Source organism: Notolepis coatsorum (assembly GCF_963971535.1).
Source record: "Notolepis coatsorum genome assembly, chromosome: 20".
Classification (NCBI taxonomy): domain Eukaryota; kingdom Metazoa; phylum Chordata; class Actinopteri; order Aulopiformes; family Paralepididae; genus Notolepis; species Notolepis coatsorum.
Genome location: NC_140184.1, coordinates 13,712,259 through 13,725,571, shown reverse-complemented (window position 1 = coordinate 13,725,571; position 13,313 = coordinate 13,712,259). Strand labels below are relative to the sequence as shown.

Below are 13,313 nucleotides of genomic sequence, written 5' to 3'. Positions count from 1 at the left end.
TCACTACCACAGTACAGACGGTTAACCTTTCACTACCACACTACAGACGTTTTTTTTCTTTTTTTTAATTATCTTTCTTCCCCTCTTTTTCCCGATTTTTCTCCCATCCCACCCTTCCTGGTTGTTGCGTACTTTCCCCTACTGTTGGTCCGGGAGACCGGAGACTGTCACATGCTTTTCCTCCGACGCATGTGCAGCCTGCCGGCAGGCCAACCTGGCCGCGCAGGTTCTCACCGGGGAGAGTGTAGCGTGTGGGAGGCCACACTATCTCTCCTTAGTTCCAACCCTTGCTGAGCAGGCGCCCCGACCGAACTGTAGGGGTCGCTGTCCACAACGCCCAGGACCCACCCTTCACCTTTCCCACCCTTCAGCTTTCCCACCCTCTGATACAGCCAATTGTATCAGTGTGAGCGGCCAGCCAAGCTGATAGCAACGCCGGGAGCTGGATTCGAACAGGCGAACAGGCGAATCCAGTGTCTCCCGGTGTTGGTGACGAATGTAATCTCCGTGCGCCACCTGCCCCCCCACACTACAGAAGGTTAACTGTTCACTACACTACAGAAGGTTAACCTATCACTACCAGACTACAGAAGGTTAACTTTTCACTACCACACTACAGACGGTGAACCCTTTCACTACCACACTACAGAAGGTTAACCTTTCACTACCACACTACATAAGGTTAACCTTTCACTACCACACTACAGAAGGTTAACCTTTTACTACCACACTACAGAAGGTTAACCTTTCATTACCACATTAGAGATGGTTAACCTTTCACTACCACACTACATATGGTTAACCCTTTCGCTACCACACTACAATACTTCGAACCTGCCAACATAAATGAAATAACCAACGCCAATGGACTGAACATTTTTCACATTAACATTAACAGCTTAAAAAACAAATTGGATGAAATCAAGCAAATATTCATAAATGGTAAGGCAAACATACTGTGCTTCTCAGAAACTAAGCTCGACGATTCTGTAAAAGATCCAGAGATAGAGATTGAGAACTACTCAATAATCAGGAATGATAGGAACAAACATGGAGGTGGTGTCTGTATGTACATACACAAGGACACCAAATTCATCAACAGAAATGACCTGAATCATAAATCAATTGAAACTGTATGGGTGGAAATCCTATTCGAAAGGGCGAAATCCCTACTGGTTGGCACAGTCTACAGGCCGCCAGATCATAGTGGCTTTTATGATACAATGGATGGGTGTTTAGCTGGAGTTGAGGATGTAGACAAAATTCTTATTGGAGACTGGAACACGGATATGCAACGAAAAGATGCACCCGTCTTCAAGGCCTTCAGTAGGTTTTGTGATCTGCATGGCCTCAGCCAGCTAATCACCCAACCCACACGTGTATGTGAATCAACTCAGACTACCATTGACCTCATTCTGACCTCCGACAAGTCCAAGATCTCAAATAAAGGGGTTATAGCATGTGGGTTAAGTGATCATTATATGATATTCTGTACCCGAAAAAAACTAAAACAAAAGGCTGGCTGCCACAAAACAGTCACATCTAGAGACCTCAAAACCTACTCTAGCGAGGCCTTCAACCTTGAACTGGAGAGTCTGGACTGGTCAGATGAACTCAATGGTACACTGGTTGACGAAACATGGCTTGGTTTCAAAACCAAATTCTCAGCAATACTAAACGACATGGCCCCCCTAAGAACCACCAGGGTAAAAAATCGCGCTGAGCCGTGGATGCACTCCGAAATACTGGCCGCTATGAAAACCAGAGACAAAAAATGCTCTGAGTTTCGTAAAAGTCAGTCAAAGCTTACTAAAAGCACGAGCAGTGAACTCCAAGCCCACGTGACTGAACTCAAACTAGAAAGAAACAGACTAAGAAACGACGTAAACTCCATGATCAAAACTGCAAAAAAGAATTTCATCAATGACAAAACTGAGGAAAACAAAAACAAACCACGTGAACTTTGGAAATTACTCAATAATCAACTAGGATGCAGTAAAAAACTTAAAACCAGATTCTCAAACATAAACATAAAAACTGACAACACGCTCATCACAGACAAGCTGGATGTAGCCAATTACTTAAACATTTTCTTCACAAACATAGCCACAACACTGGTAAACAAACTACCCTCCCACTCAGGGCTTTATGGGGTAGAACACATAGTAGCTTTCTACAAAAACCTAGGGGTCCGCAAGGACGACTTCAAGCTGGAAATGGTAACAACAGATGAGGTACTCAATAAACTGAGCGCCCTCCAACCTAACAAGGCCACTGGCCATGACAACATCCCCTCCAAATTCCTCAGAGACTCAGCAGCCGCCATCACACCAATCATCACACACATAATAAACCTCTCCATAAAACAGGGACACGTCCCCAAGGACTTCAAAATTGCGAGGGTGACCCCTCTGCACAAAAAGGGCAGCAAATTAGACCCAGGCAACTACCGCCCTGTTTCTATTCTCACCTCCATCTCGAAAGTCATGGAAAAAATAGTCTACGAACAGGTCGAAAAGTACCTAGCGGAAAAAAATCTAATCTACGAATTCCAATCTGGCTTCAGAACATCCCACTCCACTGACACATGCCTTCTCTATTTGAATGACCACATCAAACAAGAGGTGGACGCAGGCAAATACTGCGGCATGGTCATGCTGGACCTACAAAAGGCCTTTGACACGGTCAATCACTCCATTCTGATTGACAAGCTAAAAGCAATTGGTTTTGATAGTCTATCAGTGAGCTGGATGCAATCCTACCTTGAGGGGAGGGAACAGATGGTGGAGGTAAACGGTACCCTATCCCCCCCCCTCACAGTGAGCTGTGGTGTTCCACAAGGAAGCATACTAGGACCGCTACTGTTCCTAATTTATGCAAATGACATGTCGTCAGCTTGTGACTGCAACTTGTTCCTGTTTGCGGACGACTCAGCCCTGCTGGTCTCTGACAAGAACAAGTTACAGGTTGAAAAAACCCTCAGCTCGGAACTAGGCAGAATCTGCATATGGCTCGCTGATAACAAACTATCATTACACATGGGCAAAACAGAGTCCATTCTCTTCGGTTCAAATAACAAACTCAGCAAGACCGACGGCTTCTCAGTTACAGTGGGTGACAATATTGTCACAAGGAAAGATGAAATTACCTACCTGGGGTCCATCCTAGAGGCTAATCTCTCCTGTGACAAAATGGCATCCAATGTAATAAAAAAAGTCAACCAACGAACTCGATTCTTGTACCGGATCTCCTCTCTGGTAAACAAGAACACCCTGAAGACTCTGGCAGGAGCACTCATTCAGGGGTACTACGACTATGCTTGCACCTCATGGTACCAAAGCACCTCAAAGGCGCTAAAAACAAAATTACAAACATCTCAAAACAAACTGGTCAGACTACTGCTTGACCTTACTCCTAGAACCCACCTCACCCCTGCCCACTTCGACAACCTAGGATGGCTTAGAGTAGACGACAGAGTACAACAACTTGCAATGGGCCTGGTCTACAAGATACACTACACGACCAAGGTACCCATGTACATGTCAAAATACTTCCCAAAGGTCAGTGAATACCACGATCACAACACCAGAGGGAGCTCCACAAATCATGTCAAACCCAGATTCGGCTCAAATAAGGGACTAAACACGTTTCGCAATTATGCCACATCAATGTGGAACGCCCTACCCAAAGCTGTAAAGGAATGTGGATCACTACCCACTTTCAAAACCTCTCTCAAGGGACACCTACGGGAGACTGCAATTCAACACTGGCCCCTGTAAATATCCTAACCCAATCATTCCAACCCCCTCCAATGTACAGTCATTTACCTAGTATGGTTGTGTCAATAGTTCAATGTACAATTGTGTTTGTTTGTACAGTGTCTCCTCCCCCCCCCCCCTCAATGTACAGTGTTACTTGTTTATACAGTGTGCCCCCCGCCCCCCCCCCCCCCAACCACCTCCAATGTAAATTACCCAGTATGGTTGTCAATATCCCAATGTACCCAACCCCCCCCACCCAACCTCCAATGTACAGTTTCTACGTCAAATGTATATACTCCCTTTTCTTGACTCCTTCTGTATCACAAACAGTACTGTATTTGCAAATCTGGTATGTCATAAATGTATAGATGTAGCAGTACTGACTATCTGTATGTCATGTATGTCATATATGTCTATATGAATTGAAAATGGGGGACCCTGATGGAAACAAGACAAACGTCTTTCTCAGGTCTGCATCCCCTTAACAATTGTATGTATTGAGCCGTACTGTATTGTACCCATTCTGCAATCTGTTAAATAAAGTTTTCATTCATTCATTCATTCACAAAGGGTTAACCCTTTCGCTACCACACTACATCATGTTAACCCTTACGTCTCTAGTGTGGTGGTAAAAGGTTAACCGTCTGTAGTGTGGTGGTGAAAGGGTTAAGGAAGACCTTTGGTCCTTCATCAGTGGTTTACACGACTCGCGGTTTAAGTCATACTAAGACCACAGAATCTGTGTGCATGTTAATGGAGTCACAAACTCACCTCCGATAACCCTCTCGATGGCCTGTTCAAAATGCTTAGCATGAACACACCGGTTGAGATGGCGTGCAGCTATCAGAGCAGCCTCGTTACACACATTGGCAATATCAGCTCCTGGGAGACACAATAGGAAAGAATGAAGACCAGGAGTAGATTGTGCAACAAGGCGTTTAACAGCGACGGTGATTGCAGACAAAGGATTATGGCCACAGACAGAGATGAATTGTACACAAATGAACTGTATACACGCGCACACACACACACGCACGCACGCACGCACGCACGCACACACACACACACACACACAATCCCACGGGCTCACCAGTAAAACCTGGAGTCAGCGCTGCCAGCTTCCTTGCTAATGATTCTGCATCTATACCGGAGTCCAACCTCAGAGGTCTCAGGTGCACCTTGAAGACGGACACTCTGCCCTTAATGTCCGGTGGTCCTGTGAGAAGAGACCGACTGATCATGAATCTTGTATCAGGGATATGTTAGCAATTTCAGCAAAAATGGCTGCATTTATATACTGTAGCACTTTTATCCAAAGCGCTTTACAATTGTGTTCCTCACATTCACCCATTCACTCACACATTCACACACCGATGGCGGAGGCGACCATGCAAGGTGCCAACCTGCTCATCGGGAGAAAATAGGGGTTAAGTGTCTTGCTCAAGGACACTTCGAACAGGCTGCCCGGGAGGAGCGGTAATTGAACCGTGAACCTTCTGATTACCAGACAACTGCTCTACCTCCTGAGCCACTGTCGCCCCCGACTCCATACGCCACAGTTCAAGGCAAGGGGAAGTAAACAGTGGACGTGGGGACTGAAAACATCAAAAGAACAAAGCATGGCGATGGCCAAAGAACAAATCCTCCTATCTGCATGGAAAAAAAGTGGGGGGGGAAACCTCATATCGGTATTGTTAACACATAATATAGCAATATTGTCCAAAAACAGTGTATTGTATTAAAAGATTGCATTCTGCGATAATCAGATAGGAGGTTTTGTTCTTCGGCCATCGATGGGTTAAAAAAAATTAGATTAAAAGATTTGGGATGAAGGAGAGGCATGGCTGAGGGCAGGGAAGAGCTTTGAACGTCCCGGAGGGAGGAACTGTGTGTCACGGTTACATAACCCCTCTGTTTATGGACGGCCAGCTCTCCTCACGTCTCTTTTTCCATGTCAGAGAGGGGAGCGCGGCACGGTCGAGCACAGTTAGTCCTCAGCAGGCAGAAATAGATAACAGAACACTTAAGCAATAATACACGAGAACCAGTGGAATATCATGAACATTGATGCGCCCGCAGCCACGAGAGCGAAACTCGAGTGGCGTAGGCATCCGAGAGTGGCAATATTCATGACATACCACGGGTTCGAGTGTATTATTGCTTTTATACAGCAAGTTGCACCGTGTGGAAAAATATAGGATGAATACAGACAATTCTGGGGTCTTTTATATCGATTTCAGTGAACTTTGCGTAGAATTTTTTTTCCTAAAGATGTCTCGTTGCTATGGAATTTCAAATGGAGTAGGCTATCAACCAGCTTGGCAACTCAAACGAATGACGTATTAGTCTAATTTAACGTACCCGTTAACTATAAACGAGTGGATAGATATAGAGGACGGGCCTCTAACGGTATTCATAAAAACAGCATTATTAGACGTGCCAATGAATCCAACGAAAGATGAGATGGACGCGCTGGAGAAACTCCTTCAACACCACCAAGTCGACGGCCTGGGCATTGAACTGGAACTGTCCGAGGTGCTGATGACTTTTTCCCGACTTTCGCTTGCATTAGACTCCTCTATATCTATCCACTCGTTTATAGTTAACAGTTACGTTAAATCAAACGTAACGTTGTCCGCAGAGTAGTTTCCGTTTGATGAATGGCAGTTGAAACTTTCTACAACATTCTAAAGCCAGCGCAGTGGTATATTCATGGTGATTTAACCGCAAGTGTATCATGAATATACTCCACGGCTTAGAATGCTCTCGACCAATCACAATGCGTGGTCGGACCTACCTGTTGTATAAACAATGCGTACACACCAGTGTTGTAGTCGAGTCACTAAATCTCAAGTCCGACTCGAGTCTCGAGTCCCCAGTGTTCGAGTCCGAGTCCAAGTCTGAGTCACCAAAGAAGAGCCTGAGTCCACATTACAGTTCTACTTTTGTTTTGATGTGAAAAGTGATGCTGCATAAGATGAGCTTAGAATATCTTGGTGTATGGTATCTTTTCTTGGTGTATATGGATCTGTGTGATACTGGATGTAGTTTGATTGTACATGTATAATCCCACACTCCCACACTGTGCAACATCCTACCCCTCAAGTGCAATATCCACAGTGCAATACCCATCCGCCACTACCGTCTGACACTGTGATTGTTATGGATATTGTTGTTATTTTGTATATTGTACAGTATTGTAACATTGTTTTATTGTATAGTATTTTATGTTTCTCTTTTATAGTATGATTTTATATTTGCTTCCACTACTGGACCTTAAGTTTGAGTCCAACATCTCGTTGTATGCAAATATAATGACAATCAAGTACAATCTAATCTAATCTAACAATCTAATCTAATAATATAGTGTGTGTACATGGAGAGGCTGTGTGCTGCTGTCATCTGTGTTCTCTCAGATTTCTCATCTGAGGGAAACAATAAAGGCTAATCTAATCTAATGGCTATAGAAAACACATCAAATGGGTTTTTACAAACCATAGCTGTCAAACAGTGCAGACAGACACTCATAGCCAATGTTCTACTACAGAGAACTGCCGGGTGGTCAACTGGCCTATTACTGTACCTAAGTAGATGTGACGGTCGAAGCGTCCAGGCCTCATCAGTGCCGGGTCCAGGATATCGGGTCGGTTGGTTCCCGCCAAAACAACCACGTTAGTGCTACTGTTGAACCCTGCCATGAGAAACACAGCCACGCGGGAGAGTGATCCGCAGATGTCATGTAGAGCGCAGGAAGAAAACGATGTGTCAATACACAACGGAAGGTTGAGACTGTGACCTCACCGTCCATCTCCACAAGCAGCTGGTTGAGCGTGTTCTCCTGCTCGCTCTGGTCGCCGAGATTCCCTCTGCCTCTCTTTTTGCCCACAGCGTCGATCTCGTCAATGAACAGGATGCAGGGGGCGTTCTTACGAGCCGTGGCGAACGTATCCCGTATCTTACGTAGGACACACAAGAAAATTATATATTTGAACTAGCTATAGGGAGGTGTAGTCTAAGGCTGAGCCTGAATGTTCGAACGTTCGTTCGTTACGTTAACATTTGAATTCTAAATCAAAATTTGAATTTATAATTTTTTATAATAAAACAAAATAAATGTATGTGTCTATTCATTCTGTTTAAACCAATGGGGTTTTTCTTCACAGTTGCAGATAAAGATTAGGCTACAATAATATTATAGTATTAAAAAAACTGCTAACTTATATTCATTAAAGAAAGTTGATTTAATAAAAAAGAGACTCATTTAATCAGATTAATCACTTTATTCAAATTGAGGATTTAGTTTGAGGATATTTAAAAAAAAATGATAAAAATAATTATTTTGAAAAAGATTTTTTCGATTTTTTTAGCTTTGGGGACAGCCTTACTGTAGTCTGACATCACTGGTTGTTCCACCCGTATAGGGATTCATCATTGGGAAAATTGATTATTGGCTATTGTAACAATTCTGCCGCATGGAAATTGAAAAGCTTCCATTTTTGCACAAAATGAGTTCCCTTCTACCACTAACATTGTTGTTTAACCATTTGGTTGAAATAAAGGTAGTTATAAGGTTTTTAATTTGTCGTTAAAAATAACTACATTTACCAGTACAGCAGGAGAATGCCTTGTCGTTCAGTGTTGTCGCCTAAAACACGTCACGGCCAACTGATACCACGCTAGCTAACTAACGTTAACGTTACCTAACGTTAGCTAAACGTACTACTAGACGTTAGCAATGTTTACTGTCATGTCCATAAGTTCCCTGGCAGAATACAAAGAGGAGAGAACCATTTTAAATCGGGGCATGTAGAGGAGTTTCGGGAATGCCGGCTAGCAAGCTAGCTAGCTTCTAATGTTACGTAAAAACAATAACGTTATAAACTATACACAATATGTACAACGAAACAATGATTTACATTAGTATTTACAGTGATTTAATATGCAGCGAAATAACGTTATACGATTTAAAATATAAATACAAATATGGTAACGTGGTTGTTGCTTTGAATAAAAATGGTTGGCTTTAGAGATTAATGGTTATGATCACGAGAGAGATACTAGCCACAGATTCAGGGTCAGTTATTTCCCATTGTACGAATTGTTAAGCTTATGGAATGTAAGGGAAATCTGATCCTAGGTCTGCAACTAAAGCCAGGAGTGAACGAAAACATAAACGTTGTTATTTTGCTACCTTTACGATTAATTGCAAATATTTTCATGTTGAGCTATAGATTGTGGATGAATACGCACAGAAAGGTACACCATGCAAATGTCCATGCTTTATTTGTTTTAAACTAGATGATTTAGAAATGGGCAATGGGGAAATACATTGCGTTGGACAGAGGGTGGAACAGGAAAAAACGAAGATGACGTAACGTCATTGCCGTTTTTCGTCATTCCACTCCGCCGTTCCACTCCATGTATTTTGGCTCGTTTTAGAGAAATAAAGCATTAACGTTGGCATGGTGTACCTTTCTGTGCGTATTCATCCACAATCTATAGCTCAACGTGAAAATATTCGCAATTAATCGTAAAGGTAGCAAAATAACAACGTTTATGTTTTCGTTAGCTGGGAAACTACACTGCTATTTGGCGCTGCTGACTGATGTCACCACAGCGTAGACGCCTCGCTTTAGTCACAGACCTAGGATCAGATTTCCCTTACATTCTATGCTTAACAATTCGTACAATGGGAAAATAACTGACCCTGAATCTGTGGCTAGTATCTCTCTGGTGGTCATAACCATTCATCTCTAAAGCCAACCACCATTTTAAAAAGCAACAATCATGTTACCATATTTGTATTTATATTTTAAATCGTATAACGTTATTTCGCTGCATATTAAATCACTGTAAATACTAATGTAAATCATTGTTTCGTTGTACATATTGTGAATAGTTTATAACGTTAATATTAATAATAATAATAACTAGACAATTCCACGCGGGGGAAATTGTGAAAGTGTGGGTGACGCCTGTGCACCGCCGGCCAACGGGAGAGGGTCTCTCGCGAGTCTCTATGACAAACGGTTCAAAGGATACAAAAAGGGGGCGCGGCCTAAGGATCGGGGGAGTGGTCAACATAGACCATTTGAAACTTTTCTGACTTTTCCGAGTTTTAGAATTTTTTCAGACTTTTCAGAGTTTTAGAAAATGTTCTGACTTTTCCGAGTTTTTGAGATTTTTCTGACTTTTCTGAGTTTTCGATTTTTTTTGGACTTTTCAGAGTTTTTGAAATTCTTCCGACTTTTTGAAATGTATCAGACTTTTCCGAGTTTTTGAAATTTTTTGGATTTCTCAGAGTTTTTAAAAATGTTCGGACTTTTCAGAGTTTTTGAAATTTTTTGAACTTTTCCGAGTTTTTGAAAATGTTTGTAGTTTTCAGAGTTTTGAAAAAATTTCAGATTTTTCAGTTTTTGATTTTCTTTTGACTTTTCCGAGTTTTCGAAATTGTTTGGACTTTTAAGTTTTTGAAATTCTTCCGACTTTTTTGAGGTTTTGAAATGTATCAGACTTTTCAGAGTTTTTTAAATGTTTTGTTTTTTTTAAAAATGTTCGGACTTTTCCGTGTTTTTGAAATGTTTCGAACTTTTCCGAGTTTTTGAAAAAGTTTGTAGTTTTCCGAGTTTTGAAATTGTTTTGGATTTTTCCGAGTTTTCGAATTTTTCCGAGTTTTCGGATTTTTCCAAGTTTTCGGATTTTTCAGTTTTTGGATTTTTTTGGGTTTTCGGACTTTTCCGAGTTTTTGAAATTGTTCGGGACTAAGGGGGTGTGGCCTAGGGGGCGTGGTCTAATGATCGGGGGAGTGGTCAACATCGACCAATGAAAGAGGATATCCCTACCGAGTACAATGGCACAATCCGCAAGTCTCTACGACAAACGGTTCAAGAGATACACTGAGGGGGTGTGGCCTAAGGGGCCGTGGTCTAAGGATCGGGGGAGTGGTCAACATCGACCAATGGAAGAGGATATCCCTACCGAGTACAATGGAACAACCCGCAAGTCTCTACGACAAACGGTTCAAGAGATACACTGAGGGGGTGTGGCCTAAGGGGGCGTGGTCTAATGATCGGGGGAGTGGTCAACATCGACCAATGAAAGAGGATATCCCTACCGAGTACAATGGCACAATCCGCAAGTCTCTACGACAAACGGTTCAAGAGATACACTGAGGGGGTGTGGCCTAAGGGGGCGTGGTCTAAGGATCGGGGGAGTGGTCAACATCAACCAATGAAAGGTGGTCAACATCAACCAATGAAAGAGGATATCCCTACTGAGTACAATGACACAACCCGCAAGACAGAGGCCGTTGTCCAGCAATTCAGTACTGCAACACAGAGGGGCAATGAAGGGTTAAGTCGATGAGGTCATTGGCAGGTCAGCTGAGCCATGAGCATGAGCCTCACAGCTGTTAGGCTGAACCAATCATGAGCCATGAGCCACACAGGTGACGTAATCATAAATGACTTGCACTTTCCATCCAATGCATGTCTATGGAGGCAGATGCATGACTGCATTGTCACGTTGATTAAAATAAAACTATAAGAGATGAAGCGTTGTGACGCGCACGTGAGCACTTAAACGAGTAGGCGAAGGGTTGTGTGCGATATTGTGGCATTCCGTCGACAATTGTGGCGTCGGTGGCGATCGGAACAGAAGGGTAAAAAAGCAAAAAAATCATCGCATTCCTAGAGTGGGATTACATTGCGGTCTATGGGGAGGAGAACCTTCAAACAAATGGTCGTCAGTTGAGATAGAAATGTCCAATTCCATTTATTTCTTTTGTGAGCGAGCTGACAGCCGTGTCATCGTTTTGATCTGTTTTTTTTTTTCGACGTCCAAAATTGAGATCACTCTAGCAATTTACCCAAGGTAGTGGAAAAAAGATTATTTCAGCTACCGCACTCTAACTTGCAATGCATTTCCAATGGGACCGAAATTTTACTGTTTAAAGTCGATTCGTAGCCAAACGGTGCGGTGAAACTTTCCGAGTTTGAGTAGCGCTGTTGCCATAGGCAAGCCGGTCGTTTTGATACCTTTCACGTGTATGGGGCGCGAACGCTCTGGCAAGAGTAGTGTTTGCAAAATCGGTGGAATAATAATAAAGAATAGTATAGATTTCTATAGTGTGGGTGGCAACCTGGCTTCGCCAGGTCACCCACACTAATAATATCTTAAATTTATATAGCGCCTTTCAGGAGACCCAAGGCGCTTAACAGCTAAGGGAGGGGGAGAGGGAACAACGTAACAACAAAATGTTAATCAAAAGGAAAGAAAAGAAAGAAAACGAAAGAAAAAGGGGAAATCATTTACAAGTCATTTACAAATTTGGTGAAAAGGTGGGTTTTGAGTTGGGATTTCAAGTCAAGTCAAGAGTTTTATTTGTCACGGCATACAAGTATACAATGAAATGCGGGTGGTCTTGCCCGCAACGATGTGCAATACAGTAGTACAACATATAATAGAATCCAATAAAACAACATTGTGCAATAAACAGGTAACATAGTGGGGCATCTCGGTATTTGTACATAAGTTATTTACAGAGCATGGAGGACATGCTAGGTCCTTTGGTAGTGCAATACACTGTTACTGTTTGATTTGAAAGAGTGCAGGGATGTAGCACTACGGATGTTTGGAGGGAGTGAGTTCCAGAGGGTGGGTGCGGCCACAGAGAAGGCTCTGGGACCAACAGTCCGCATGTTGGTGGTGGGGATGGAGAGGAGACCGGAGTCAGAGGACCGCAGCCTCCGGGGCGGAATGTACATTGTTTTTTACATGACGTTAGTAGCTAGCTAGCCAGCATTCCCGAAACTCTAACATGCCCTGATTTAAAATGGTTCTCTCCTCTTTGTATACGTTTGTCCTCACAAACAAAGTATTCTGCCAGGGAACTTATGGACACGACAGTAGTAGTAGTTATAAGGTTTTTGAGCTTGTAACGTTAACGTTAGTTAGCTATCGTGGTAGCCCATTTTGTGACTGTGATGCACTTGCCAATGTTCATGCGGCAGAATTGTTACAATAGCCGATAATCCATTTTCCCAATGATAAATCCCTATACGGGTGGAACAACCAGTGACGTCAGACTGACCCTGGCTGAATATAGAGCCCCCAGCCCCCTGCCTGGTACTGACCCTGGCTGAATATAGAGCCCCAGCCCCCTGCCCAGTACTGACCCTGGCTGAATATAGAGCCCCAGTACTGACCCTGGCTGAATATAGAGCCCCCAGCCCCCTGCCTGGTACTGACCCTGGCTGGGCCCACGCCAACAAACATCTCCTGAAACTCGGAGCCATTGACGGAGATGAAGGGGACGTTGGCCTCTCCTGCAGTGGCCCTGGCCAGCAGGGTCTTCCCTGTTCCTGGTGGACCCGACAACAATGCACCCTGTGAACAACAGAGGCATGTGTTACATCAAACGGATGCCTCAACACAGTTTGTACTTTTGAGTTAAATACTTGTCTGGTTATTAATCACCAGCCATGCAGCGATGCCCCACAAGTAGCCTAGACCAGTGCTTCCCAATCCTCTCCTCGAAGCACCCCAGCTGTT

The 13,313-nt window shown here is 43.3% G+C and overlaps 1 protein-coding gene across 1 annotated transcript in view; it reads right to left on the bottom strand.

Annotated features, from left to right (window-relative positions):
• The window catches only part of LOC311246936 (mitochondrial inner membrane m-AAA protease component AFG3L1-like), a 36,871-nt gene that overhangs the window by 12,925 nt on the left and 10,633 nt on the right, over positions 1–13,313 (bottom strand). The window contains exons 9-13 of the mRNA XM_084337193.1: positions 13,011–13,148; positions 7,563–7,716; positions 7,345–7,452; positions 4,852–4,977; positions 4,533–4,643 (exon numbers count right to left, since the gene is read on the bottom strand). Coding sequence (XP_084193319.1) covers positions 4,533–4,643; positions 4,852–4,977; positions 7,345–7,452; positions 7,563–7,716; positions 13,011–13,148 — 637 coding nt within the window. The remainder of the gene's footprint in view (positions 1–4,532; positions 4,644–4,851; positions 4,978–7,344; positions 7,453–7,562; positions 7,717–13,010; positions 13,149–13,313) is intronic.